Source organism: Canis lupus, chromosome 16 (genome assembly GCF_048164855.1).
Source record: "Canis lupus baileyi chromosome 16, mCanLup2.hap1, whole genome shotgun sequence".
Classification (NCBI taxonomy): Eukaryota; Metazoa; Chordata; class Mammalia; order Carnivora; family Canidae; genus Canis; species Canis lupus.
The window spans coordinates 20,004,435-20,032,100 of record NC_132853.1 but is presented as its reverse complement, the minus strand read 5'-3'; the positions used below and the strand labels follow the sequence as shown (position 1 = coordinate 20,032,100).

The 27,666-nt window shown below is 45.1% G+C and overlaps 1 protein-coding gene and 1 long non-coding RNA gene across 3 annotated transcripts; one reads left to right on the top strand and one right to left on the bottom strand.

Annotated features, from left to right (window-relative positions):
- Positions 1-157: 157 nt before the first annotated feature.
- On the top strand, positions 158-6,360 carry COPRS (coordinator of PRMT5 and differentiation stimulator). 2 transcript variants are annotated; one of them, XM_072779407.1, is made up of 4 exons: positions 158-309; positions 2,348-2,418; positions 5,226-5,443; positions 5,930-6,360. In XM_072779407.1, the coding sequence occupies exons 1-4, from the start codon at positions 235-237 to the stop codon at positions 6,097-6,099; spliced, it is 534 nt and encodes a 177-aa protein (XP_072635508.1). In that variant the 5' UTR covers positions 158-234; the 3' UTR covers positions 6,100-6,360. The 2 variants fall into 2 exon arrangements, with proteins under 2 accessions (XP_072635508.1, XP_072635507.1); XM_072779406.1 differs by having other exon boundaries at positions 159-309; positions 2,348-2,414; positions 5,222-5,443.
- Positions 2,586-27,666, bottom strand: LOC140606267 (uncharacterized). The gene is made up of 3 exons (XR_012008619.1): positions 27,350-27,666; positions 18,502-18,670; positions 2,586-4,399 (listed from the first exon to the last, which is right to left on the bottom strand). It is a non-coding gene; the product is annotated as an uncharacterized lncRNA (long non-coding RNA).

Below are 27,666 nucleotides of genomic sequence, written 5' to 3'. Positions count from 1 at the left end.
GGACCGACAAAAATCCGATCCCGGGACCCGTAGGTGAGGGGCTTGGGCTGCCGCCCGCCCCGCCCGCCCCGCCCGCCCCGCCCCCGGCTTCCTCGTGACCCGTGCCCCGCCCCCCTCGGCCGGGAGCACCCCCGGCTGATTGGCCCCTCCGCGGCGTATGCTCCGGCTGGCAGCCAGGCGGGCGCGTCACGTGGCCGAGCAGCGTCCAGGGCGCCGAGCCGCGGGCCGCCAGGCATGGACCGTCAGGCCGCCGGAGCCCGGGCGCTGGGGGCCGCCGAGCCGCCTCGGGGGGCGCCCCCCAGCCCGGGGGTGAGCGCGGCCGCCACCTGCGGCCCGGGGCGGGAAGTTGCGGGGCTCGCGGGCCAGGCCGGGCGGGCCGTGCCGGGCGGGGCGGGGCGGGCGGGGGCCGCGGGGCCGGGGGAGCGCCGTTTGGGCGCGCGCTCGCGCTGGAAACTGCCGGGCCGCGGGCCCGAGAGCGTGGGTGGGCGAGCGCGGCGGGCTGGCGGTGCCGCGGCGCCTCTGCGCGCTTGCTGGAGGGGAGGTGATGCTGACCGCCCGGGCCGGGGGCCCTGGCGGGGGGGGGGGGGGGGGGGGGCTGGGCCGCGGCCAGGTGAGGGACCTGTGACCACGGGTGGCTACGCACAGCGCGCCCTGGGCACCGCATGAGGTCTCCTGCGCTCTCCTTTTCTGTTTACTGAAACCAAAGGCCCAGCTTGACGCAGGGTTTCCAAAAACTTGTTTTCATTTGCGCGCCAGACAGCTTCTGGTTTTTCAAAGACCGTTTTTACCGTCCTCACCTGTCCTTGTTTACGGTCAGTAAGTTCTGGATGGTGAGCTCCGCGAGGGGAGGAACCCTCTGTTGAGTGCTGTAAACCCGGCGCCTGGCGTAGTACCGAGAGACACAGCTCCTAAATCTGAGGGAGGAATGGAATGCTGGTTTAAGCATCAAAGAGGGTACTAAACCGGAGTAAGATATGAAAAATGTAGTGATAGGTATAAAATTACTTTGGAGTGCAGATGGGATGAGACTTCAGGACGTACAGGAAGGGATGTACGCTTCTCTCCAAGGGGACAGGGTGGTGGTGCCTGCAGAGGCCTGGAGGTGAGGAGGTACAGGGCAGATGGCTGGGAGCTGGGGTCATAGAGCCTCAGAGCCAGGGGAGAGAACGATGCTCCACAGGTTGATAGGTGGTGATGGGGAAGTGTGAATGCCATGGCCAATGTTATGCTCCTCTGTGGAGGGCTGTTGAAAATTTTTGAGCAGAGTGATGATTAATCCTGTTAAGGTTGGGCAGGGTGGGTGAATGGGAGGACAGGTGGCTATGGCAGTGGTGCACGTGAGGGAGCCTATCAGCTGACCTGCAGTAGTCCGGAGGGTTGTCATTCAACCATTCCCAAGGTGGAATTTATTCATTAAATCTAAGGATGACTAGGTCATGAGCCAACTGAGGCCGGTGCCAAGTGCAGTTTAGGTGTGAGGGCAAAGAAAGGGGGTTTCAGTTCAACTAATGTTACATTCCTGTTATGTCCGTGGTGTTTTCAGAAGTGTTCTCTCCATTGTAAGCTCCTTGCAAGGTCAGAATAGTCCTCTCCAGTGTCCAGAGAAGGAAGCCCAGGCATGGTGGTTGAAGCAAGCTATCCAAGGTCACACTCTGAATGAATGGCAGAGCCTGAATTGAAACCAGGTCTTCTTAGGCAGGCTGTGAACATTTCTTGTTCCTTTTACAAAATGGTCTTTAAGTGACGAGAGCAGAGAAGCATATGGTTGGCTGTAGAAGAAGATTTCCCTTGAGCATTACTTAGGAAGTACAGCTACATGTTGCCCCTATGTATCAGGAGACAGAATTTGGTAGGAAGTTAGAGGGAATGAGGTTGAAATGATTAAAATTTACAGGCTCAGAGGAGAAGAGATTCACAGAGCTGGAATCCCAACTTCTCAGGAAGAGGTGCTGCCTGCAGCTACTGCTGGGGTCTCAGAGCTTGGAGGAGGGGTCCTGAGGGCCTAGGATGGAGACCCCTGAAGAGAGGGCCCAGTGATGAAGTTGGCTCTGCCAGTGTTGGCAAACTAAACTGGATCGAGCAGCTGCTATAGGAAGGCACTGCTGCTGCTGCCAGGGATGAAGTGTCGCTGGGGTGGTATCTGCAGGAATAGGAAGGAGAGAGGCCCTTCTACCTCCAGCCTTGATGCATCTAATACGGCAAAACAGAAATAGGGATTGCAGAGTCCCAGCCCCACCCTCAGAAAGGTGAGGATGGAAGAGTGGGGTTTGAGGCCATGAAACGGTAGCTTAATACTGGGGGTACCCCACACATCCAAGTCCTGGGTAACTGTTTCTTCTTCCTGCAGGCCAGCTTTGCCCCTGCTGACTGCTCTGGGCAGGAGAGAGAGACTGAGAAGACCATGGATCGGCTAGGCAAGTAGATGGTGGAGAAGGAGGTGAATGTGGGGAGAGACCAAGGAAGCGATGAGAGGGATCATCCCTATGTCTTGTTGACCTCTTTCCAGCCAGTTTTCTTTGCTGCTGAGTTGCCTTTTCTTCCTGCCTGCCTGCCTGCCTGCCTGCCTGCCTTCCTTCCTTCCTTCCTTCCTTCTTTTGTTTATTCGTTGATGAGAGACACTCAGAGAGACGTAGGCAGAGAGAGAAGCAGGCTCCGTGCAGGGAGCCCGATGTGGGACTCAATCCCGGGACTCTGGGATCATGCTCTGAGCCAAAGGCAGGCGCTTAACCACTGAGCCACCCAGGCGTCCCTGAGTTGTGTTTTCTGCTTAGTGTTTCCACAGTGCCCTCATTTGGAAGTCCTGTTGGAGCTTTCTTTAGTGAAGTCCTGCCCCTGTGTCCAAATCCATCCCTTCTACTGAGAAAAGACAGCTTAGGGCAGTGGCAGGAGTATATAGGCTTTGAAGCCTGGCCATGTTGTTTTCACTTGCAGCTCTGGCTCAAGAGTCTGGGGCTTGAATTTTGTGGCTTTAGATAAGTCATTTATCCTTTCTTCTTTATGATGGGGATAATAATGCTTACCTCAGGGGGTGGTTCTGAGGATCAGGTGGGAAGATATAGAGCTGTAGTAGCCACTAGCTACTGGTGCTCTTTTAATCTAAGCTAAATAGAATTAAGTACAACGAACACTTCACTTCTCTATTCACATTAGCCACGTTTAAAGTGCTCAGCAGTCACATGTGGCTCATGCTAGCTAGCCTTTTGGAGCACAGATGAGAGAATATTACCATCATCACTGAAAGTCCTGTTAGAGAGTGCTGGTCCAGAAAAAGCACCATGCACACACGGAGATAATAGTCATAACAGCTGACACTGAGTAAGTGCAAGGTACAATTCTAAGTGTTTCTTTTCCCATTGCCCCCTTTTAAAAACAACACCCACAACAATCCTATCTTCATAGTTACAGATGTGAAAACTGAGGCACAGAGTAAAAATGAAAAAAAAAAATGTGGTAAAACACATAAAATTTATCATTTACCAGTTTTAAAGAGTACAGCTCAGTGCCACTTCATACAGTTACAGTGTTGTGTAACCACCACGGCTGTTTAGTTCCAGAACATTTTCAGCATCCCATGAGGAAAGTCTGTGCCCGATAAGTAGCCACACCCCATCTACCCTTCCTTAAGTCCCTGGCGACCACTGATCTGCCTTATGTCTCTGGGTTTCCCCTATGCTGGTTAGGCAAATGTGAATTGCATGTAAATGGAGGGATACCCTATATGGCCTTATATGTCTGGCTTCCTTTACTCAGCATAATATTTTCAAGATTCATTCATGTACAATGAATCAGTACATTCCTTTTTATAGCTGAATCCCTTCATCATATGGTTACACCACATCTTGCTTGGTTATTCATTCTGTTGATGGGCATTGATTTGACTTGTTTCCACCTTCTGGTGATTGTGAGCGGTACTGTCATGGACATTTTTGTACAGATCTTGTTAAAATACCTGTTTTCCATTCTTTGGTCCATGTAGGAGTGGAATGGCTGGGCTGTGTGTTGAAGTTCTTGAAGACTTGGTTAAGTATGTTTCAGCTTAGTCACACAATTGCAGATTGGCAGAACCAGCATTTGGACTGGGGTAGTCTAGCCCCAGAACCCATGCCCTGAACTATTACTTTTTTGCTTATAGCTGTTGGTCATTCTTATGCAGTACTAGTAACATGGCTGTTTTTAGGCTGATTCTTTTCCCAGCTCTACCTGGCATTACCATAGCACGATACACTTGGAGGTCTCTTATCCTCTCCCAGACTTTCTTCCATTATTTTGAGACTTTTTGAAAATAGACCGTCCAGCCCTCTCCAGTATTGGGAGGAGGAGACGTGGTGGCTGTCTACTGTGATTAGATGGGTTCTGCTCTTCCATCTGCTTTCCTCCTGCTGCACCTTGTCCTGTGCTCCTTGAGGATGAAGAGAGAAATAGAATAGTAAAAATTCAATTCAAGTTCGTGTCATGAAAGCTTATCATTTGCCAGATGCCCTTTGCCTCAATTACCCATAAACTACCTAAAAATATAAACTGTGCTTGATTTGCTTGATTCCCTGTGCAAATTACAAGAGCTTGCAATTAATGGCCTCATTTAAGGCAAAAAGTTTTATTGAAAAAAAAGATCAACCATACTTTGTAAAAGGTAAACAGAACAACATTTTTGTTTTATTTTTTATTTATTTATTTTTAAAAGGTTTTATTTATTTATTCATGAGAGACACAGAGAGAGAGGCAGAGACACAGGCAGAGAGAGAAGCAGGCTCCATGCAGGGAGCCTGATGTGGGACTCGATTCCGGGTCTCCAGGATCATAGCCCTGGGTTGAAGGTGGCCCTATACGGCTGAGCCACCTGGGCTGCCCAACATTTTTGTTTTAAAGTGCTCAGGTGGGGCAGCCCGGGTGGCTCAGCGGTTTAGCGCCACCTTCACCCCGGGGTGTGATCCTGGAGTCCCAGGATCGAGTCCCATGTCGGGCTCCCTGGATAGAGCCTGCTTTCTCCCTCTGCTTCTGTCTCCGCCTCTCTATCTCTCTTTCTCTCTGTCTCTCATGAATAAATAAATAAAATCTTTCAAAAAACAATAATAAAGTGCTCAGGTGGCTAAAGAACTCTGTACACTTGTTTCACTTCTTGCCCTCACAGTAAATCTGGCAAACATTTTCCAAGCACATGATGAGTAGGCCTTGTGCAGATGCTGGTGGTTTTAAGACCTTCTCCCTTCTGTTGGTTTCTTAGCCAGTGGAGCACAGAGTGTCCCTAATGGTAGTCCTACCCATGATGAGGGCGCCCACTCGGAAGAGGAAGGCTTTGCTGTGGATGATGAGGATTCTGATGGGGACCTGAATACCTGGGAGCTGTCAGAAGGGGTGTCCAACTGTCCGCCCAAGGAATCGGCTGCTGATATTTTTAACGAGGACTGGGATTTGGAGTTGAAAGCAGATCAAGGCAATCCATATGGTAGGTGTGGCATTTCTGGGGGGGTCCAAGGTTCGGAGATCCTCTTACCAAATTACCCCACAGGCAGACCGTTTGAAAGACGGACCCAGTCTGTGACCTTAGCCTGACACCTGTTACAGGGCTGAAATTTCTGTGACAGCCTCTCTTTCATATTGGAAAAAAATACAAATTTTGTAGTTGACTTTATAATGTATCAGTTTTAACATTGAAACAGTGTTGTTCTCTTAAAATATCGTTGTGAATCTAGCTTCTGCAGACAGAAGTGCTGTCTTCTGCAGTTGCAGCCTCTGCACTGCAAAGGACCCCCCTTTGAGAAGCTCTGCTCAGGTGGCTTCCTCAGAATGAACACATTTGCAATCCAGGGAGCACTCTGTGTGCTTTTAAACAAAGTTCAGGTGTCTGTCCCCTAGGTATTTTTGGCTCTCGGTCCCTGCCTCCCCCCCCACCTTTAATCTGTTTGTTTGTTTGTTTTTTAACTGCTTGCAGATGCTGATGACATCCAGGGTTGCATCTCTCAAGAGGTCAAACCTTGGGTGTGCTGTGCCCCACAAGGAGACATGATCTATGACCCTAGTTGGCACCATCCACCTCCACTGATACCCCATTATTCCAAGATGGTCTTCGAAACAGGACAGTTTGATGATGCTGAAGATTGAGTGTGCAGCTTCTGGCCTGGTGGGTGGGCATGCCTTTCCAAATGAAGGTCTCTCTTCCTTTCATGGAGGTGGAGGTCACATTTGATGACACATTCCCAGCGATCCCCAAGTCGAGCACACAGACTGGCATTAGATAAGGTCCCAATGTCCTCCAGTTATGCTGTTGTTGTTTTTAATGAGCTTCTCCTTGGGACATGTGAGTGTTTGCGTCTGTGTCAGGAGGAGTCGTGTTCTTTATAAATAAAGGTAGAAAAAATTTGATCTGCTTTTGTTTACTCCCCTCCCCCCTTCTAACTGGATACTTACTTACCAGCAAAGCCTTACTCCTTCAGTTAAGGAGTAATGGCTTTGTAAAATGGCTTACATTTTAAGGATTGGAATACTTGGACACTTAAAACTACTCTGTGAAAGAAAATAATTTTTTGGGCAAGGATTAGAATCCAGGAAACATTGATGACTTGGTGGCTGATTTCTTCTATTCCTGTTGATGAAAAATTGACCATTTACTTAGTTAACAAGAACTTTCTGCAGGCCGTAACACTAAATGGCAAATAGATTAAACCAGCAGTTATGTAGCCCTCAGCTGGTATGAAAGGATTTTTGAACTATTTTTTTTTATTTATTTATTTATTTATTTATTTATTTATTTATTTATTTATTTATTTATTTATTTATAAAAAGATTTTATTTATTTATTCATGAGAGACCCAGAGAGAGAGATAGGCAGAGACACAGTCAAAGGGAGAAGCAGGTTCCATGTAGGGAGCCCCATGCGGGACCCAATCCCAGGTCTCCAGGATCACACTCTGGACTGAAGGCGGCGCTAAACCACTGAGCCACCCAGGCTGCCCAGACTTTTATTTTCTATTTAATCATTTAGTCTTTACAGTTCCTTATATATGAAGTCACTGGGTTTTTAAATCACCTTATTTTATTTTTTAAAAGATTTTATTTGTAAGTAATCTCTACATTGAACAGGGAACTTGAACTCACAACCCCACAATCAATAGTTGCCTGCCACCCCTGACTGAGCCAGGTGTCCCTAAATCACATCATTTTAGAAATGAAGAAACAAAGACTCAAAATGTTTTCATTTATGGAGGATCCCAGAGCCAGGAAATGGCAGAACCATGCCCTAATCCCACATGTGACCCTGAACTCTGCTCTCAGCTGCCCACCCCCTTGTAAGTACAAGCCTAGAGGCAGATTCTGGGGGAGCCATGCCTTGGTAGTCTGTGATGCAGCAGAGTAAGTCACCTTTGCCTCTGTGGCTGACTTGGGGATCACTTCTTACCTCCCTGCTTCCCAACTGAAGTTGAATCAGAAACAAGCTTCAGATCTGAAATCTGCTTCAACTCCATAGCAGTGAAATGAACATTTAACCATTTAAATGATTTTTTCAGGGTCCCCACAAAGTGTGGGAGCAAGGCACGACCTTCTGAGGGGAAAGCAGTGGCTTTCCCTGCAAGGGGTCTCATGACCAAAACTGTCCCAGGGAGAAAAAAATATCCTCTTGGCTGTCCTTGCTAAAGGGACAGTCGTAGACCATATGACCACATGGTTCTGTGGTTCTTCCTCCTCCTCCCCCTCTTCCTCCTCCTCTCCCCTCCTCCACTCTTCCTCTCATCTCCTTTCATTCTCCTTCTCTTCCCCCCTTCCTCCTCTCCTCCTCCTCTGCCACCTCGTCCCAGTGCTGGTGCTAATTAGACCGCTGTGAAAATGAGCATCTCGGCTGTAAAAAGGTGAAACAGAAATTGAACCAAGAAACGGGGGCTCGAGGAGGATGGCAGAAGGGCAGAATGGCAAGGTTGTGCTGTCTTAGGACTGTGTAAGTGGGAGCAGTGAGGCAGTGGAACCTCAATAAAAGCACAAGTCACCAGGTGGGTGGAGTATATGGATGTTGGAGGGAGAGAGCAAGGACACAGGACGAGACCTTGTGTGAGAAGCTGAGCAAAGGACACTCACTGGCTTCTGCTGCTGTGCTCCCAGAAGCAGTTGAAAATTGAGGGCACTCTTGTTTTTTAAAAATCAATCTTTGCAGTTCCTCTTTCTGGTTAATTCCAACAATGGGTAGGAGGGCAACAGGGTCTCCTGGAGGAAGGATGTCGGAAGCTGAGGGATGTCCGGAAAATAAGAAAAAGAGGGAGCTTAGTCAATTGTTCTGGTTTAAATGGTGTTCTGGTGTGCCCCTCCCCCCAACTTAATCCAAGCACTGGGAAAGATGTAGAAGGATAACTCTCTCTGGGCTGCAAGCGTTGGGTATCTTGAAGGTGAGGGGGGGAGGGAAGTAAGGGGAAAAAAGTAATGAAATGGAAAAATGCTAATGATACAGTAAGTACAGTAAGTGAAAATACAGACTAGGAAACTGTTCTGATAGTACTGTAAAGATGAAACAGTTGTATAGGCAAGTGATAAGGAGTAACAGGAATAAATGGAAACAATTTGATTACGTGATGGAGTTGCAGGCAGTTTGCTTTCTTTTTTTATTTTTTTAAAGATTTTATTTATTTATTAGAGAGTAGGGGGAGGGGCAGAGGGAGAGAGAGAAAGAATCCCAAGCAGACTCTTTGCTGATCATGGAGCCCAACATGGGCCTCAATCTCACAACCCTGAGATCACAACCTGAGCTGAAGCCTAAGAGCCGAATGCTTAACCGACTAAACCACCCAGGCACCCTTTGAAGAACTTTTAAAAAGTCTTTGTGTTAAATTAGATTAGGATTTAATTAGCATTCCTTTTCTATTTGCTTGTTTTTAAAAGTAGCATGTAGGGGGAAGCCCCAGTGGCGCAGAGGTTTAGCACCGCCTGTAGCCCAGGGCGTGATCCTGGAGACCCTGGATCGAGTCCCACATCAGGCTCTCTATATGATGCCTGCTTCTCCCTCCGCCTGTGTCTCTGCCTCTCTCTCTGTCTCTATGAATAAATAAATAAATAAAAATCTTAAAAAAAAAAAAGAATACAGACATGATCATGCCACTCTTAAAAAAAAATAAAAATAAAAAAAAATAAAAGTAGCATGTAGGAATAGAACAGAGAGAAATGTCCAGAAGCAGTGAGTTTTCCAATTCTGCTTTAATCTGAAAGCCTTCAATCAATGACCAAGTAAATTTTGTTCTCGCAAAACTGGAGTGTGTATGACAAATGAGTTTGTAAGATAAATTATTGGATGGGCAAAATTGTGGTTATTTAAAAAAATAATTGAATAAAAGGTAATATTGCCATGGTTTCTAACCAGTGTCCTACAGTGAAGAATTGCAATATTAGGTACTCAACAAAATGAAAAAAAAAAAAAGAAAAGAAAAAGAAACACCACCAACAAACTTCTATCTATTCAAATCTCTGAATGCCAAGCTGAGAAATATCAGTTTCATGGGGAGCTGTGAACATGGATGTTGCTTAGCTTGGCCTCGTACTATGTGTAGGAGTCCTCTCTGCTCACTTCTAGTCATGGGGAGCTCACTACCTCAGAAGGGGCCTGTTCACTGCTGGCTAGTGCTCTTTGTTAGAAAATTCTCCCTTGTGTTGAGTTGGAATCCACCCCTTTAGTCTTGGTCTGCTGGTCCTGACTTTCAAATATAGGAAATTAGCAGGCTTCCCTGACTTTTTGTGTTCTAGCAAAACAGTCAACAAGTGATTGCATATATGTGTCTGGAATCAGAAAGGGAGAGGAGGAGGGAGGGAGGAGAGAGAATGTGGTGGGTTTTTTTTGAGGTTTTGGTAGGTGTTGTAGCACTGGCAGCAGTTGAGATTGTTCTTTGAGGGCATGTAGTTAGTAAGGAGACGGTCAAGGACAGGACATTGCAGCAAATTAGCAATGAAAGGGCAGATGGAAGGGTTGGATTCCAGAGCCAGGCTGTGGTAGGGGAGGAGGAGGAAAAACTAGGAGGGCATAAGTGCCACGCAAGTCAAATCTAAGAAGAGAGTTTTAAGGAGGGGGAATGGTCATCTTCTGTATATAGAGAAAAGCAAGTAAGATGAAGGCTAAAAAGGACATTTTGGGATGTGAGAATTATTATTTTTAAAGATTTTACTTATTCATGAGAGACAAAGAGAGGGTGAGACATAGGCAGAGGAAGAAGCAGTCTCCCTGTGGGGAGCCCAATGTGGGACTCAATCCTAGGACTCTAGAATCATGCCCTGAGCCACCCAGGTGCCCTGGGATGTGGGAATTAGAAAGTGTTCATATAATGTACCTACTTGGGGTAGGCGCAGGGGCAGGGGCATTTCAGGCTAAGACATTCTGGAGGATGCATGGGTCCACTTGACCTGCTGCCTTTGATACTTTTGTTTTTCTTGACTGGGGGATGTGTGGCAGGGAAGGCAAAGGTGACTTTAAGCCAGCTTCTCTCAGGATGCATGAACCAGCCTGGGAAGAGTCCACAGAAGTGGACAGAAGCTGCTGGGGAAATGTAGGTGCAAAGGGATTGTGAGGAGGAACAGAAGAGAAGCTTTTATTTTGACATTTCTTGCAAGCAATATCATTTGCCAAGAAAGAATCAGAACTGACCACAGCACAAGTCCTGAGTGAGGGAAAGGAGAGTAAACATGTGTTTTTCTTTTCTTTTCTTTTTTTTTTTAAAGATTTTATTTATTTATTCATGAGAGACACACAGCAAGAGGCAGAGACACAGGCAGAGGGAGAAGCAGGCTTCCTGCGGGGAGCGCCCGATGTGGGACTTGATCCCCGGACTCCAGGATCACCCCCTGCGGCAGGCGCTAAACCACTGAGCCACCCAGGGATCCCTAAACATGTGTTTTTCAAGTGATTGGTTGACATTTGTGATATGCCTTTGTTTCTCTGATGCCCTCTCTCTATGCAAGCGTGTTGTTCATTGCCTAGTGGAGGCATTTTTCTTTTATTTTACAAAAAAGGACTTAATTTCTTTTTGAATGTTTCTTTTTCGTCCCCCGCACCCCACCTAAAGTGGCAAGGGGGTTTTAGACCAAAGGACTATGTGTCTTAAAAAAATTTGGAGGGAAAGAATGATCCTTGGCTCCCCTTCCCCAATCCCCTGGGTTGTGAGAAGAAAGATGGGAGAAGGCACAGAAAGAGATCTGGGGATGCTAAGAGCAGATGGAGCATGAGCCCTGCTTTCTGGTGTGTTCTTGCAAGTCAGGTCCTCAGAGAGTGGTAGACGTTGGTGCTTTTAGGCAGCCATGACCATCTTGCGAAGGATGACCAGGCTTTGAGCATGCAGAGAAACCCAGGGACCCACAGGGCAGGGAAAAGCATTGAAGATGGACATGGGATGACCTGATGCCTACCTCCCCCATTTGCCTTGGCATTGCATGGGAAAGTAAGGAGAACCCCAGAGGCCTGGAAGGAAGCTCAGGGTGGGAAAGTAAGATGGCCAGAGAGGCAATGGCAATTGCTTCTTGAATCCCCCAAATGCAAGGGATGCAAAATTAACAGAAGCTTAGCAGATGAGAAAAAGTTACTGCTCGGGCTGGGGGACAGGTCATCAGCTAGGCAGAGATGATGTATTTAAAGTATCATCATGGGTTGATAATACCAGAGTGCTGATAATTCTTTCTTTTTATATTTTCATCTGGATGAAAACCTTTCAGTTTTTGTACTGTAGCAGAACAAACAGAACCATGCCATTCACAATTTGTGGAAGTCATTTTGTGTTTTTTTGATGACTCCAGTATATTTCTGCCTGTTATGACTTTCTTCCCTTTAGGAAATTATGGGGGCAGTGTACCCTTTTACTCCACCCCTAAATTAGTTTGGTTTAAGGTGGGGACAGTTTGATCATCATGAGACCCCAGGATGGTATGGTGGGTGGAGCTTCCCCAAGCTTTGCTCTTTTTTTAAAAAAATTTTATTTTTAAGTAATCTCTACACCCAACAGGGGCTTGAACTCACAACCCTGAGATCAGGAGTTGCACGCTGCAACAACTGAGCCAGCCAGGTGCCCCCCAAGCTTTGCTCTTAAATGCCTGCATGGCTGGATAGGTACTGTAGAAGCTACAGGTGACCCCTCTATGTATAGAAGTAACTGGCTGAACTCAGCAAAGCTTCTCTGCCCTGAGGAAATCTGAGACTACCTTCCAGGTGTGAGATGGAAGCACACACTGGCTTCGTAAATACCTTGGCGCTACACTGCCCTTGGTTTTCCAGAGTTTGCATTCTTGGACCATCAGATGGTTGGAATAGGGAGAAAGAGAGAGAGAGAGAGAGAAAAAACAAAAACCCAAACCCTGGCTATAGCCTATCTGGATTCTGTCTTCCAGTTCTCCCCAAGCAGACTCCCAAATAACCAAGAATGCTGGATCTGGAGGACTGTGTCTGTGCATGTGTACACGTGTGTGTGAGCGTGGCAGGCCAGGGAGAAGAAGTTGAAGGGTGTAACAGGAAGGCGAGCAGCAGGGCTGGCTCCCGCTTTGTTGACTTAGTGAGTCTGGCTGCAAAACGAAGGTCTTTGGAAAGAATGGCCTCCTTGCTTCTGGCAGTTTCTACTGAGCTGGTTCCTGGACCGAGCTAGACTCGCAGGTGTTTATGGGCAGGAGGATGGTTCAGTTAGGTTTCAGGGGACCAAGGTTTGCAGAATTTCTCCAGGATTTGTACTTGATAGCAGCCTGTGGAGTAAAACATAGGCATGGTTTCTGAAGAAGGTATTTGTCTCCACCTTACAGGATATTCTGGTCCTCCCTTTTGAGTCAGAGAGAGAAATTTCTCCCAGGAGGCACACTTCCATTTCTGACCACTGCAAGGTGCACTTGGTTTTCCTTTTTTAAAAACAGTGTTTCTGGTAAGATAATTTTGACTTCAAACGCAATTTCCTCTGACTTTTTCTCCTTAGCTTTTCAACAAATGTGGCAGATAGTAAGTTAGAGCCATGTGTTTGGCAATTCTGGGCAAACACCTGAATTTCTGCTGGTGGCTGCCTGTGGCCTTATTCTATTTATCCAGCAGGTGGCAGTAAAGACCCATTGATGTGCTGTCTCCTGTGTGACCCAGAGGGTTGAGAGGTCCTAGAGGAGATGAGGAGCGCGCTCAGGGTTACCTTCCTGTTAGTGGGCTTCCTGTGGGTTGGCAGACTTACCCATGAATTCACAGGCAGGATTTACTCCTGATTTTATTTTATTTTTTAAAAAATATTGTATTTATTTATTCATGAGAGACACACAGAGGCAGAGACACAGGCAGAGGGAGAAGCAGGCTCCATGCAGGGAGCCTGATGGGGGACTTGATCCCCAGACTTGGATCAGGCCCTGAGCCAAAGGCAGACACTCAACTGTTGAGCCACTCAGACATCCCTACTCCTGATTTTAGACATGACATTTCTCAGAAAAGGTTACTGTGAAATCTAGGGTGAGGGGGTAAAGAGTCAACGTTGTTATTTGCCCCTCAATGCCTTCCACACAGAGGCTGGCTCCTGGGGAGTTCTTAGTATATGCTTGCTGTCTTCAGGCAAAGTGTGCACATTTGTGAAGGCAAATAAAATGCATCAGGCTGCCTCCCTCAGCCGGATGATACGTTAGGTGGTTTTCCTTATGAAGTAAGGCTTATGAAACTCATTTTACAGAAGGAGAAGTTGAGGCCCAGGGAGGTGGAATAACTGGCCAAAGGTTACAAAGATAGGATCTGACCCCTTATCTGGGCTTCTGTGGTTGCTCTACCAACATGGGAAACATTGAGATTTTGCAATTGTCTAGGACACATTTTGTTTCAGAAAAAGCAAGGGAATGCAATGTAGGTTTGATCTTTACTCACCAGTCTATTTCGAACACCTGCTATATGCTGTGTGGCAAGGACAAAGGGGTAGGGGACCCAGTTCCTGCTTTCAGGCGGCTCAGAGCCTCGGGGGAGGGTGGTGGTGCATGCACACAACATTAGGGCAGCACAGGAGGAGTGTACCAGCCCAGGGTATGGTGGGAACCCAGAAGAAGGGGTGGGCACTCCAGGTGATCCCCTCAGGGGAGAGGCCCCTGGCGCTGAGTCCTCGAGGACTTGTAGTAGTGGGAATTATCCAAGCAGAGGCACTGTATGTGCACAGGCCCCAGCTGGGAGAGGACTCACGTATCTGCGGAGTTGGTGAGGGACATGGTGGAGGTGACGTTAGGTAAGCAGGCCCTGAAACCTGTGTGTGTGTGGGGGGGGCTTGAGAAGTTTTCAGCAGGAATGAGACATGGACAGACCTTCATTTTCAGAAGATCCTTCCAGTTCCTGGGGGAGCATGGTGGTAGGGGCCAAGACAGAAGGCAGGGAGGTGCCTGGGGGCTGTCACCTGGTGAGAGAAGATAGTGACCTCAACTAGAGTGATAGCTGTGGGGACGGAGGGAGACTGACAGATTGGAACTAGTTATGAAAGGTGGAGCTGGCAGGAGGAGGGACAGATTGAAGGTAGGGTGAGGACAGAAGGAGTCTTGGGAGGACCCTGGGGTCCTGGCTTGGGCAAACAGGTGGATGTGGTGGGCTCTTCCTTGCAGTTCATGAGCATTTTCACATCCAGTGTTTGTAGAGGAAGGTGCTCTGTATTCTGGATGTTTCCTTTTGTTTCAGGGTTCGGAGGACACCTTCAGGCTGTGCGGCTCTGTACCTTCAACATGTGATAGTATCCCTCGGGTGCTCAGGAGATGTTACTGGGGTAGACATCCTGGGTGCTTCTCCTGCATTCATCCCCCTCCTCTTGAAGACTACCCCTTCCTTGTGCAGCCTGTGGACCTTGGGGAAAGCTAACGCCACCCCTGGACATAGGGGCAGGCATGGGGTTCAGGCCTAAGTTAACCCACATGATCGAATCTCTTGTCCTCTGTATTAGTCTCCTAGGCTGCCTAACAAATTACCATGAACCTGGTGGCTGAAGACAAAAGAAATTTATTTTCTCACAGTTCTGGAGTCCAGAAGTTCAAAATCAAGTTGGTCAGCGGGGCTGTGCTCCCTGCAGAGGCTCTAGGGGAGATGAGGTTCTCTGACTCTTTGAGGTTTGCATGGTGCCAGTGTTCCTTGGCTTATAGCTATTCACTGCAGTCACGGCCTTGTCTGCACGTGGCCTTTGTCTCTGGGTCTGTCTCCTCTTCTGTTTCTTATGAGGATATTCATTATAGGATTTAGGGCCCACTTGGTAGTCCAGGATGATCTCGTTGTAGGGTCCTTAGCTTCATTGCATCTACAAAGACCCTTTTCCCAAATAAGGTCACATTCACAAGTTCCGGGGATTAGGAGAAAGGCATATCTTTTGGGGATGGGGGAGGCTTCCACTCAACCCAATATAGCTTCTGTGGCTGGCAAGACAGAATGAAACGGGGACCATGATGACATCACTGAGCCCATATCAAGCAGCCCAGGAGCCTGCCTATTTCAGGACTTCCAGTTATGTTATTCAGTAAAAACTTCTTACTGCTTTCAGCCAATCTGATGTAACTTTACCCCAGGAACTCAGTGCTGAATGTGGCCCTCTGGAATCCTGTGTGTAGGCAGTTGGGTGTGAGGAAGAGATCATGGCAAGTGGAATTCTCTTCTGTTGGGCTTGATTGTTGGACACTCCTTGTGACCTTGGGCAAACTGCAGCTCCACTGACCATTGGTCTGAATACATAAATGGGGCCCTTGTCCCTGCAAAAGGCCCTTGAAAATGGAAGCCACTGTGGTTTCTGTTGTTATGGCCTCTGCATTCCAAGAAAGATGTAATAGAACTGGAAGGGAGCCAGACAATGGAGTGATGAAGGGCTTTTACCATCAGGGCACGTTCCATGGTTAGACTTCTTTGGCCTTGAAAGATGGGAGGCTGAGGAGGAAGCGTAATCCTAATCCTTTATAGGATAAGGCACATCGACAAGGTAGAACAGACTTGTTCATCACATCCCAGAATCCTTAGAAGCCTAGGGCGCCACTCCTAAACATTTGAGAAGCTGTTTCAGGGCAGACAATACAAAGTGCTCCTTTTCATGGTTGGGAGGTGAACTTGAAGCTCTGGGGCATCTCTGATGTCATGCACCTGTAGTCAGGCAAGCCTGGCTTCCACTCCTGGTTTCAGCTGTGCGAGTGGGAGCAAACTGCTTTTCTCCCCCAAGTCTTGGATTGCTCATTGGTAAATTGGGGGCAGTACCCACTGCTATCCATCTCCCCTGCTCTGACACATCTGCGATCAGCTTCCTGCCTGTTCTTGCAGATTGGCTGACTGCAGAACCCCACTCATGCTTGAGACCTTGGCTCCGAGATCTCGGCTCCTCTACCTTGCTCAAGGTCCACAAAAGCAATTCTCTCCTACCCTTCCTCGGCGTCCATTGCCCCCTTCCTAGATTATTCTTACATGCACAAAAACCCTGATTGTCTCTTGCATCTGAAAACAACCATCCTTCCATCCCATTTCCTCTTTAGCTCCTGCCCACTTTCTCAGCCCTACTTGGCAGCAAAACTCCTTGAAAGAATTGTCTATACTTGTCTCTTTTGCTCAAGGAATCTTTGCAGGATGGATACACTCATGTAACTTCCATACAGGTTAAAAAAAAAAAAAAAAAGGAATATTACCAGCACCCTCAGGCACTCTGCCCTCTTCCCATTTAGCCCTCTCTACATTCCAAGGAAACCACTGTTCTGATTTACAACACCATAGATTAGTTTTATCTTTTTTAGCTTATGGTGGTAAAATACATATAATATTTACCATTTTAGCCATTTAAAAATATTTTATTTATTCATGAGAGACACACAGAGAGAGGCAGAGACATAGGCAGAGGGAGAAGCAGGCTCCCTATGGGGAGTCTGATATGGAACTCAATCCCAGGACCCTGAGATCATGCCCTGAGCAGAAGGCAGATGCTCAACCACTGAGCCACCCAGGCGTCCCATTTTAGTCTTTAAAAAAAAGTAATCTCAATGTCCTACATGGGGCTTGAACTCATGACCCTGAGATCAAGAGTTGCATGCTTATCTGATTGAGCCAGCCAGGTGCCCCCCTCCACACACACACATTTTAACCATTTTAAAGCATACAGTTCAGTGGCATTCAGTCCACTCACAATGTTATATGCAACCATCCCTATTCCTTGGGCCCAGAACATCTTCATCACTTCAGAAGGAAACCTCACAGCCATTAGCAGTTACTCCCCACCCCTCCATTCTGTTTTCCTCAGCCCCTGGCAACCACTGTCTCTATGGACTGGCCTGTTCTGGGCATTTCATATCAATGGAATCACACAGTAAATGGCCTTTTGTATCTGGTTTATTTTACTTAGCACAATGTCAAGGTTTATCCAGGTAGTAGCAGGGACCAGAATTTAGTCCTTTATTATGGCAAAATAATGTTCTATTACATCACAATACCACATTTCTTCATTCATCAGTTTATAGCCACTTGGCTCCTTTCTTTGGGCGATCGTGAGCAGTGCTGCTGTGAGTGTTCATGTGCATGTTTTTGTGTGAAGACTTCTCATCTGTTGTTGAATAAATTGGCCACATTCTTTATGTTCTTTTTCTGTCTGACTTTATATTCTGCAAAGATTATATTCTGTGACCTGAGATTCATTCACATTATCGTAAAGCAGTAGCTTGCTTATTTGCATTGCCGGGTAATATATTATTATGTGAGGGCTCAGTGGTTGAACGTCTGCCTTTGGCTTAGGGTGTGATCTTGGGGTCCTGGGATCGAGTCCTGAATTGGGTTCCCTGCAGGGAGCCTGCTTCTCCCTCTGCCTATGTCTCTGCCTCTCTCTCTGTGTCTCTCATGAATATATAAAATCTTAAAAAAAAAAAAATATATATATATATATATATATCATTATGTGACTATATCCCCATTTATTGAATCTACTGTTGATGGATTTTGTCCAGTTTGGGGTTATTATGAGGACTGTTGCTGTGAGTGTTCTCAGGTCCTGTCTTTTACTGGGCACATGTACAGTTTGCTATCAGACCTGCCCAGGGTTGGAGTGGCTGGGTCACAGATGGCATGCATGTTAGCCTTAGTAGATAACTAACAAAGGGTTTTCCAAGGTAGTTCCAGTTTTCACTCCCCGAGGAGCCTTTGAAAGTTCCTGTTGCTCTGACATTTTCACCAACACTTGACATTTCTACTTGAATGTTTAGTAGACATCGCAAACCCAGGAAGTCCCAAATGTAACCTCTTATTGTGTCCTATCAATCCAGTTGCTGGCAACGTTGTCCTTCCAGAAAGCTTGGAGTCATTGTAAGCTTCCTTTTTTTTTTTTTTTTTTTTTTTTTTGATACCTTACAACCAATGTCAGGAACCTATCTGGCTTCCAGACATATTGAAATATGATCTTATCTCCTATCCTGCTATCAGCATTGTTTGAACCACTGCTGTTTTTTGTCTAGATTACTGGGAATACCTTTCTATTTGGTCTCCAAGTTTCCATTCCACATATGCTGAGCACAGCAGTCAGGGTGATCACTTTTTTAGAAATTGTGGTAAAATACACAGAACATAAAATTTACCTGAGTGTCTGGGTGGCTCAGTGGTTGAACCGTCTGCCTTTGGCTCAGGTCATGGTCCTGGAGTCCTGGGATCAAGTCTTGCATTGGGATCCCTGTGGGGAGCCTGTTTCTCCCTCTGCCTATGTCTCTGCCTCTCTCTTTGTGTCTCTCATGAATAAATGAATAAAACCTTTAAAAAAAAAAAAGAACATAAAATTTACCATTTTAAACGTAAACAGTGCAGCAGCATTAAATACATTCACTCTGTTGTATGGTATCACCACGGGAAGATCCTTTTGATACGTAAATTAGATCACCTTACCCCTCTACTCAAACTCATCCAGGGGCTCAGCATTTCAAAGAGTCCATGGTTTTACAGTTTTACAGTGGCAGAGCACCCTTGTGGTCTATCCATTCTGGTCTCCTGCTACTTCTGTAACTTCATCATCTTCTCCTTTTCCTTGGCTCTCTCCACTCCAGGCCTTGAGGCCTGCTTGGGTTCCTGGAACAAGCCAGGCATGGTCCCTGCCTCAGGACCTTTGAGTTGGGGATTGCCTCTGCCTGCCTGGAATGCTCTGCCCCTAAATATTTCATATGACTAACTCTCCTGCTCCCTTAAAGCTTTACTCAATTGGCTCGAGGAATTTTGCCCACTATATGAATTTAAATATGAGAGCTGGCTTGTGGTTAAAGAATTCTCAGGGTAAACTTTTTTTTTCTCTTTCTACCCACTTCCAATGTTTATTTAACATGGGCAGTTTTCCTTGCTCCCCTGTGGAGAGTTTATTTCATGAGCTTATTTCTAGCCCACTCCTGTCTCGGAGATGTGGCCCAGCCCTGCAGGAGGTTCTCCATCAGATTCTCCACCTTGGCTGGGGCAAGGCTTTGTCTCCCCTCTCATACGCTCTTACTAGGCCTTAAAAACCAAAGCTCAAGGTTGCTTGGCTTTGGCATGTTTCCTTGGGGAGAAAGCCAGTTTCCACATCCTGTCCGGGTTCCTGCTTTCCCTTCTTTTTTTGGCCTCTGACCCTTTTTGCCAGCTCACTTGGTGCCTTTAAAGGAGTGAAACATTTTATCCAGCACTTTTAATGTTTCGGCAGGAAGTAGTTCAGAGTGTCTAGTCTGCTCTATTGCCAGAACCAGAAGTTCATTAAATGTCAGATTCAGGAAGGCAGCATGTTATAGGAGAAAAGACTGGGGTTCAGGAATCCTTGGTCCAGATCCCAAGCCCAGCCCTGCCTTCAAGTAGCTATGATTTTAGATAAGTCACATGGACCCTCTGGGCCTCTTTCTATTTTACTTAGAAAAATAAGGGCTAAGGAGTGGGTGGCCTCATCGATTCTGTGACACTATGTTACTGAGAGACTGTCTCTGTTTTGATGGAGCTCATGGGGTAGAGGTGAGGTGTGAGAGCGCGAGGGTTTTGTGGGGGGTCTGGGGAGTGTGGGTAGCAGAAACACCTAGTTCAGGTGGCCTTTCTGTGTTCTTTCAGTGATCTGCCAGGGTCCTGGGTCTGGTTTTGAAGAAGAGATGACAAATGTAGAATGTCAGTGGTGAGAAATATGAAAGGAAGAATAATCAATTCCTCAAAGATTGGTGAGGAGGATTTGGGAGAGCAGAGGAGAGATCAGTTTGTAGTCAGGGCCACCGTTTCTGGGCTGGTGGGCAGGACAAGAGCTACAAGAGTATGGACTCAGTATGTCTGTGGGTGAGGATTTGCCATTGTGCTGGTAACTTGCCCCCCACGGAGAGGAAGGTCCTGAAAACAGGCTTAGGACCTGATCCACATCCCCTCCATCCCCTTTCCCTTTTGATACCTTACATTCATTGTATCCAATGTCAGGAGACTCCTTCCCTCAATCCCTTGGTCCCTCTTTTCCTTTGTCTTCTATATATGTGAGTATATATAACATTTTATATTTTGTAATTTTATATATAATTATACAGATTTGCACAATACCCTTATTTATATATAACTTTAATTACAGACTTTAGTTTTAGATTTTCAGAAAAATGGAGAAGAAAGCTCAGAGTTCCCATATACCCCACACCTGGTTTCCCTCTTTACTAACATCTTACCTTAATATGAGATCTTTGTTATAATGAATGAAGCCATGTGGATGCATTGTGATGAACTAAAGTCTATAGTTTATTTTGATTTTCCTAGGTTTCACCTAATGTCTTTTTCTGTTCCAGGATCCCATCCAGGAAACCACATTACATTTAATTGTCAGGTCTTTTTAGACTCTGCCTGGCTGCTCTTGTGGCAGTGTCTCATTTTTTATTTGGTCTATTTTTTAAAAAATTGCGGTAAAACACACAAAACATACAATTTAACCATTTTTCTGTGTTTAGATTAAGTATGGTGTTCAGGTTAAGTACATTCACACTGTCATACAGTCATCACACAGTCCAACTTCCAAACTTTGTCATCACTGCAGATGAAACTCCATACCCATTAAGCAATAATTCTCCACTTCCCCTTCTCCCAGCCCTTGGTAACCTCTATACTACTTTCTTTTTAAAAAAAAAATGTTTATTTATTTATTTGTTCAGTAATCTTTACACTGACTGGGGCTTGAGCTAACAACCCTGAGCTCAAGTTGCAGGCTCTTCCAACTTAGCCAGCCAGGTGCCCCTTGTACTGTTGTCTTGATGAATCTTACTATTCTAGGTGCCTCATATAAGCAGCATCATACAGCATTTGTCCTTTGTGACTTCCTGCTTTTGTTGACCTTGACAGTCTCCTGGAGAACTGGTCAGGTATTTTGCAGGAGGGCTCACTGTTGGAACTGGTCAGATGTTTTTCTCATGAGGAGTCTGGGTATTTGAAGTGTGTTTATTTTTTATTTATTTATTTATTTATTTTTAAAAAATTTTATTTATTTATGATAGTCACACAGAGAGAGAGAGAGGCAGAGACATAGGCAGAGGGAGAAGCAGGCTCCATGCACCGGGAGCCCGACGTGGGATTCGATCCTGGGTCTCCAGGATCACGCCCTGGGCCAAAGGCAGGCACCAAACCGCTGCGCCACCCAGGGATCCCTTGAAGTGTGTTTATTATTCTATGCCAAACAAGATGCTATTGCACTAAAATATCAGAGATAGAAGCCTAGGGTCTTAGCTTATGCTCTTTTGACAAATGACACTTAGTCTCAGAGAATTTTAATTACTTGCCCAGAGTCATGCAATCAATGGCAAAGATGGCATTTGAGCTCATCCTTGTGACTTCAGACCTGCACTTCCTCCTTGTAGCTCCCTTTCCCTAGGCCAGCCAGTGTCTGCACCCCTCCCACCTCCCTGGGGTGTTCAGAGGCAGCAGGGTGGGTCAGAGCTGGGCAGGCTGCCAGGTGCGGGACCATCTCCTCTTAACCAGCAACAGTTTGCCATTGAGATTTTTTTCTGAAGGTTTTCTTTTTGAATTTGAAATACGTTAGATACATACATGAGTGTATATAATGCATGGGGTGAGTTTAAAGAAAAATAGTAAAAATAAATACCCAGGTGCCCAGCACCTAACTTAGCAAAGACAGTATTTCCAGTACTTTCTAAGTGCCCTATATGCTCCACATTCCAACCCTTTCTACTCAGATCACCATCCTGAAGGTTGTATTTGTCATTCCCTCAGTTGTCTGATTTTGTCACATAAGCCTGTGTCCCTAATCAATATATTGTTTAGTCTGGAGAGTTTTTGGATTTCTATTAAATGAAATCTCACTGGATATATTATGAGTTGCTTTATTTTACTTTTTTTTTTTTTTTTTTTTACTATGTGTGGGGTGCCTGGGTGGCTCAGTTGGTTGGGCAACTGACTCTTGATTTTGGCTCAGATCATAGTCTCAGGGGCATGAGATCAAGCTTGCATCAGACTCTACCCCCAGCTCAGGGTCTGCTTGGGATTCTCTCTCTCCTCCCTCTGCCCCTCCCCCATTGGTGTGTGCGCATGTGCTCTCTCTCCCTCTAAATAGATAAATGAATCTTTTAAAAAACTGCAACGTGGTTTACAGTGTGATGTTTAACATTGTGTTGATGGGATTCACTCATGAAGTTGTGGTTTATTCATTTTCATGACTATATACTATTTCAGTATATGAATAGAGTGTGTATATATATATTTAATACATTCTCATATCTGTGGATGTTTCAGCTGTTTGCAGTTTCTGTTTTTATGAACAATGCTGCTATGCACATTCTGGAGCCCACGTGGTGGAAGAGTTTATCTAAGTATATTATGATGAGCAGAGTTACTGTGTCATAGAATACATACCAGATAATGCCAAACCATCTTTCAAAGGCTTGGGTCTATTGTCACTCCTATCAGCAGTGTATGAGGGTTCCCCATACTCTATATCCTTGGAGTTCTCTTGGGTGCTGAACTGCCCACTCAGCCATGGCCACAGCTCAGATGCCCTTTGACCATATTCAGGTCTCACTTGGCCTCTAGCCTGAGGAGTTTTGGATTGGTCGCTCTAAAGCTGCTGACCTGGGCTTCCTGTTTCCCCTGAGAGGTCAAGTCTTTAACATTTTGTTTGTTCAGCCTCTGGGTCCAGGCACAGAGCCCCTGGATTCCAGGTCCCAGTGGGGTCTTATGGCTCCTGGGGGTCAAGGAGGAGAGACTTACTTTCTCGTGCCAAGCCAGGTGGCACTGGAATATTCCATCAGTGTTGTCTCTCCACACACCCAGGAACCAGGAATCCTTAAAGAGAGCTCTCACGGCTTTTCTTGAGGCTTTTCTTTTCTTTTTGGCAGGTTAGCCCAAGCATTATCAGTCTTGGCAGGAGGACATGACATCTGTGCTGGCCTTAGGCCAGGCCACATGGACATCTCTGTGCACAGCGCCAGCTCATCCAGCCTCGGGCATAAGGTGTGTGAGTGTGCACAGAGTGGGCCCTGCCCGGCCGGGACAGCCCCAGAGCCCACCTCCTATTGCATTCACCTCCCTGCCACATTCTTCTTTTTTGATAGTGGCTGGGCTGAGGATGGTGCCCTTTGTTTCGGGTTCAGAGTGTCTGCATTTTCCTTGTCATGGGAAGGCACAACAGGTGTGTCACGGTTACCAACATAGGCCAACTTGGGTTAGAATCCTGGTTCTAATTTATCAACTGTAGTATCTTGTGCTGGTGACTTAACCATCCCTCAGCTGCTGTTTCCTGATTTATAAAATGAGAACACCACCTATATCTAAAGGGTTCTTAAATGAGAAGAGTATGTAAAACATTAGCATTCTTCCTGGCACACCCTAGACCCTAAGAACTGTTTGGGGTTGTTATTGTGACATGGTGAGAAGAACTGGGTTTGAAGCTAGAAGGACCTGATGCTGTCACCTCTTCATTGTGTCATTTAGCCTATCTGAGACTCAGTTTTCCCCATCTGCAAAATGGTAATAAGGATTTCTACCTTGGGACACCAAGGTGGCTCAGTCAGTTAAGCATCTGTCTTTGGCTCAGGTCATGATGGGATCAAGCCCTGCATTGGGCTCCCTGCTCAGTGGAGAGTGCTTTTCCCTCCCCCTGCTCTTGTGCCCTTGGTCTCTCTCTATTTCCCTCTCAAATATATAAATAAATAAAATCTTTAAAAAGAAAAAAAAGAATTTCTACTTCATTGGATTAATTGAACTAAAATATGTAACCACTACTTTGCAGAAGGTGGTTGCTTAATAAATATCAGTGATTTATTACATGAGATATAGGGCCTTTGTTTTCACTAAAGGGATATAGAGACTCAGTGACACTGAGAGTAATCGTTTCCTGTGGAACACCCTGGATATAGAACTTTTTAGTATTTATTAATATATTATTAAAAAAGAATATAAACAATTTGGAAAAGAGAACAGGAGAAAAGCCCCCAGAACTCCCGCCAAGATCCCACCACCTGAACACAAGTATTGTGACCATGTGGTGTACTTCTTTCCAAGGCTTTTTCATATGCATTTAATGAAGTAGTTGTAATTGTCACATACATTCATGTCTGTGTTCTATTTCCTTTCAGGTGCAAATACTGTATCATAAACATTTTCCCATGTTGCTACAAGCTATTCATAATTATAATTTTTTTATGGTTGCATACTACTCTTAAATAAGATCTTTTAGCATACTTCTCTACTATTTCAGGTTTTTCCCTAAGGGTTCCAGAAGTCAAATCACTGGGTCACCTTTTATGACTTCAGATTCATATAGCCAAATTGCTTTCCAAAAAGATGGTTTCAATTTGCAGTGCAATAATGTCTGATAAAACTCATCCAACTGCATAGTCATTGGTATTGGGTATTATAAATACAGCTTTCTTTTGGCTGATTTAAGAACTATGTCTTGTCTTTATTGGCAGCAGTTGCCAAGCTGGAAAAAGTAAAAAGAACTTAAGAAAACACAACAAACTTCATTAATGCAGAATCATGGAGTCAAAAAGAGCTTGAGTGGTATATTCTTGTCTCTCTGATTTTACCCTCTGCATTTAGACTGCAAAGAGGGATGGATACTATATTTTAATTTAACATAATTTTAAAAAAGATTTTTAAAAATTTATTTGAGATAGAGAGAATGAGCACAAGCAGGGGGAGTGGCAGAGGGAGAGGGAGAAGCAGACTCCCTGCTGATGAGGGAGCCTGTTGTGGGGCTCGATCTCAGGACCCTCGGATCATGACCTGAGCCGAGGGCAGATGCTTAACCGACTGAGCCATCAAGGCACCCCAACGTAATTATTTTAAAGTTTATTTTTTCTATTTTAAGAGTAAAATGTGATTTTTTTAAAAAAAGATTTATTTATTTGAGAGAGAGAGAGACAGCATGAGCAGGAAGGCCAGAGGGCGAGGGAGTCTCAAGCAAACTCTACACTGAGCATGGAGCCTGACGTGAGGGCTTGATCTCACGACCCTGAGATCAAGACTTGAGGCAATCCAAGAGCCAGATGCTAAGCTGATTGAGCCACCCAGATGCCCTAAGTAAAATGTGATTATTAAAGACATTTTGGAAACTACAGAAAAAAAATTGGAAGATAAATCATTCTTAGTCCCTAGGTTAATACTTTGGTACATTTCCTCATTTGCTCCCAGTCTTTTTTCTCCAAACATTTTTTCTCCTTTTATATAACTGTGAATATACTGTATGTACAATTTTTAACTTACCTTTCTTATGTAACAGTATAATATAGGTATTTATCTATGTAACTATAAACATATATAGACATCCTTTTTATAGCTCGTGTATTTTAATTTTGTCTTTATTTTTATTTTTTAATTTTTAAAAAATATTTTATTTATTTGAGAAAGAGAGAGAGCGAGAGAGAGAGAGAGCACACACATGAGCAGAGGAAGGAGCAGAGAGAGAGAGGCAGACAATTCCTAGGAGGCCCCATGCAGAGCACAGAGCCCCACATGGGGCTTTATCTCATCACTGTGAGATCACGATCTGAGCTGAAACCAAAAGTTGGAGTAGCCAACTGAGCCACCCAGGTGCCCCTTGTCTTTTTTTAAAAAAGGAAATACATACTCATGATTAAAAAAATTACACAGTGCCACATGTGCTTTGAAAAGTCTCTTTGCTACCTCAGTCACCCTCTCCAGAGGAATCATTGTCATTGCTTGCTTGTGTATCCTGAGAAAATCCATACCTATTCAAACATAAATGAGCTTTTTTCCCTATGAAAATAGAATACCAGACATATTGTTTTGTACCTTGCTTTCTTGATTGTTTTTTACTGAATATATCTTGACAATCATCCTACAAAAGCACATATGGTTTTGACATGGTCTTTCTTTTTAACAGCTACTAGTATATATATTGCATGGTTGTACCATAACGTATTATCCAGTCCCCCCTTTTTTTTTTTTTAAAGATTTTATTTATTTATTCATGAGAGACACAGAGAGAGAGGCAGAGACATAGGCAGAGGGAGAAGCAGGCTCCATGCAGGGAGCCCGACGTGGGACTCGATCCCGAAACTCCGGGATCACGCACTGAGCCGAGGGCAGATGCCCAACCGCTGAGCCACCCAGGCGTCCCTATCCAGTCTCCTTTTGAAGATTAGTTATTTCTTTTTTCTTATAGACAATGTTTCAAACAACAGACTTGCTCTTCATGCACGTGTGTCAGTAATATCTGTAGGCTAAATTCCTGGCAGTAAAATTTTGCCAGTTCAGCAGCTTTGTTTTAAAATATACCTTTAGGGGCTCCTGGCTGGCTCAGTCGATAGAGCATGTGACTCTTGATCTCAGGGTTGTGAGTTTGAGCCCACATTGGGTGTAGAGATTACTTAAAAATAAAATCTTAAAAAAAAATCAAATGTACACTTTAAATTTTGATAGATAACCATCAGATTACCTTTCATAGGAGCTGTACCAATTAAAACTCTACCCAATAACATATAATAGTATGTGTTTCCCCATATAATTGCCATCACGGTATTAACAATGTCTTTGATCTTTGACAAACTGAATGTCAAAAATAGTATTTCAGTTTTACCTCAATATAAGTTTTTTCTTAAAAGAAAGGCTAAATAACCTTTCAAAGTTGCTTATATTTTGTTTTCTGTACTGACTTAGATACTGCTTTTAATTGCTGAAAAATATCCCATGGAAAGGATACACTGTAATGCATCTTAATCATTCGTTCACATTGTTCTTAAGTTTTCACTGTTATAAACAATACCATGGTGAACAGTTTTTTGTTTTCGTTCTTTTTTATTTTTTTTTCCATTAAGTTTCTTTAGCATTCTGTATTGTTTTCTTAGAATGAATTCCTGGAAATGAAATTTGTAGGTCAAAGGGTATTGGCATATAAAGACATTGCTCCTGGAAAGGCTTATACTAGTTTGCAACCCCCCTGACAATGGACACGTGTGCCAATTCACTTTCCCAGAGCCAGCATCAGCTTACCATATTTAAAGGATCTCTCAGGATGCAGCTTCTGAAGATACATTTTGTGTTTTCATCCAGCGTTAGTCTGACTTTAAAGCCAGGAGACCTCCCCACCTTCTGTATCACAAACCAAATCCTTCTTTGTCAAACTGGGGCCCAGCTTTGCTCTGGAAGAACTCAGAGTTCTGCCATCAGAGATGTCAGTGTCTATTTTCCTTTCTTTGTAAAACCCCACAGCCAAGCTCGTATGAATCATTGTGGAAGAAAAACATGGCCATTGTTCCAAGAAGTGCTCAAATGCTTCCTTACTGGATTACCAATTGGAATAGATTACC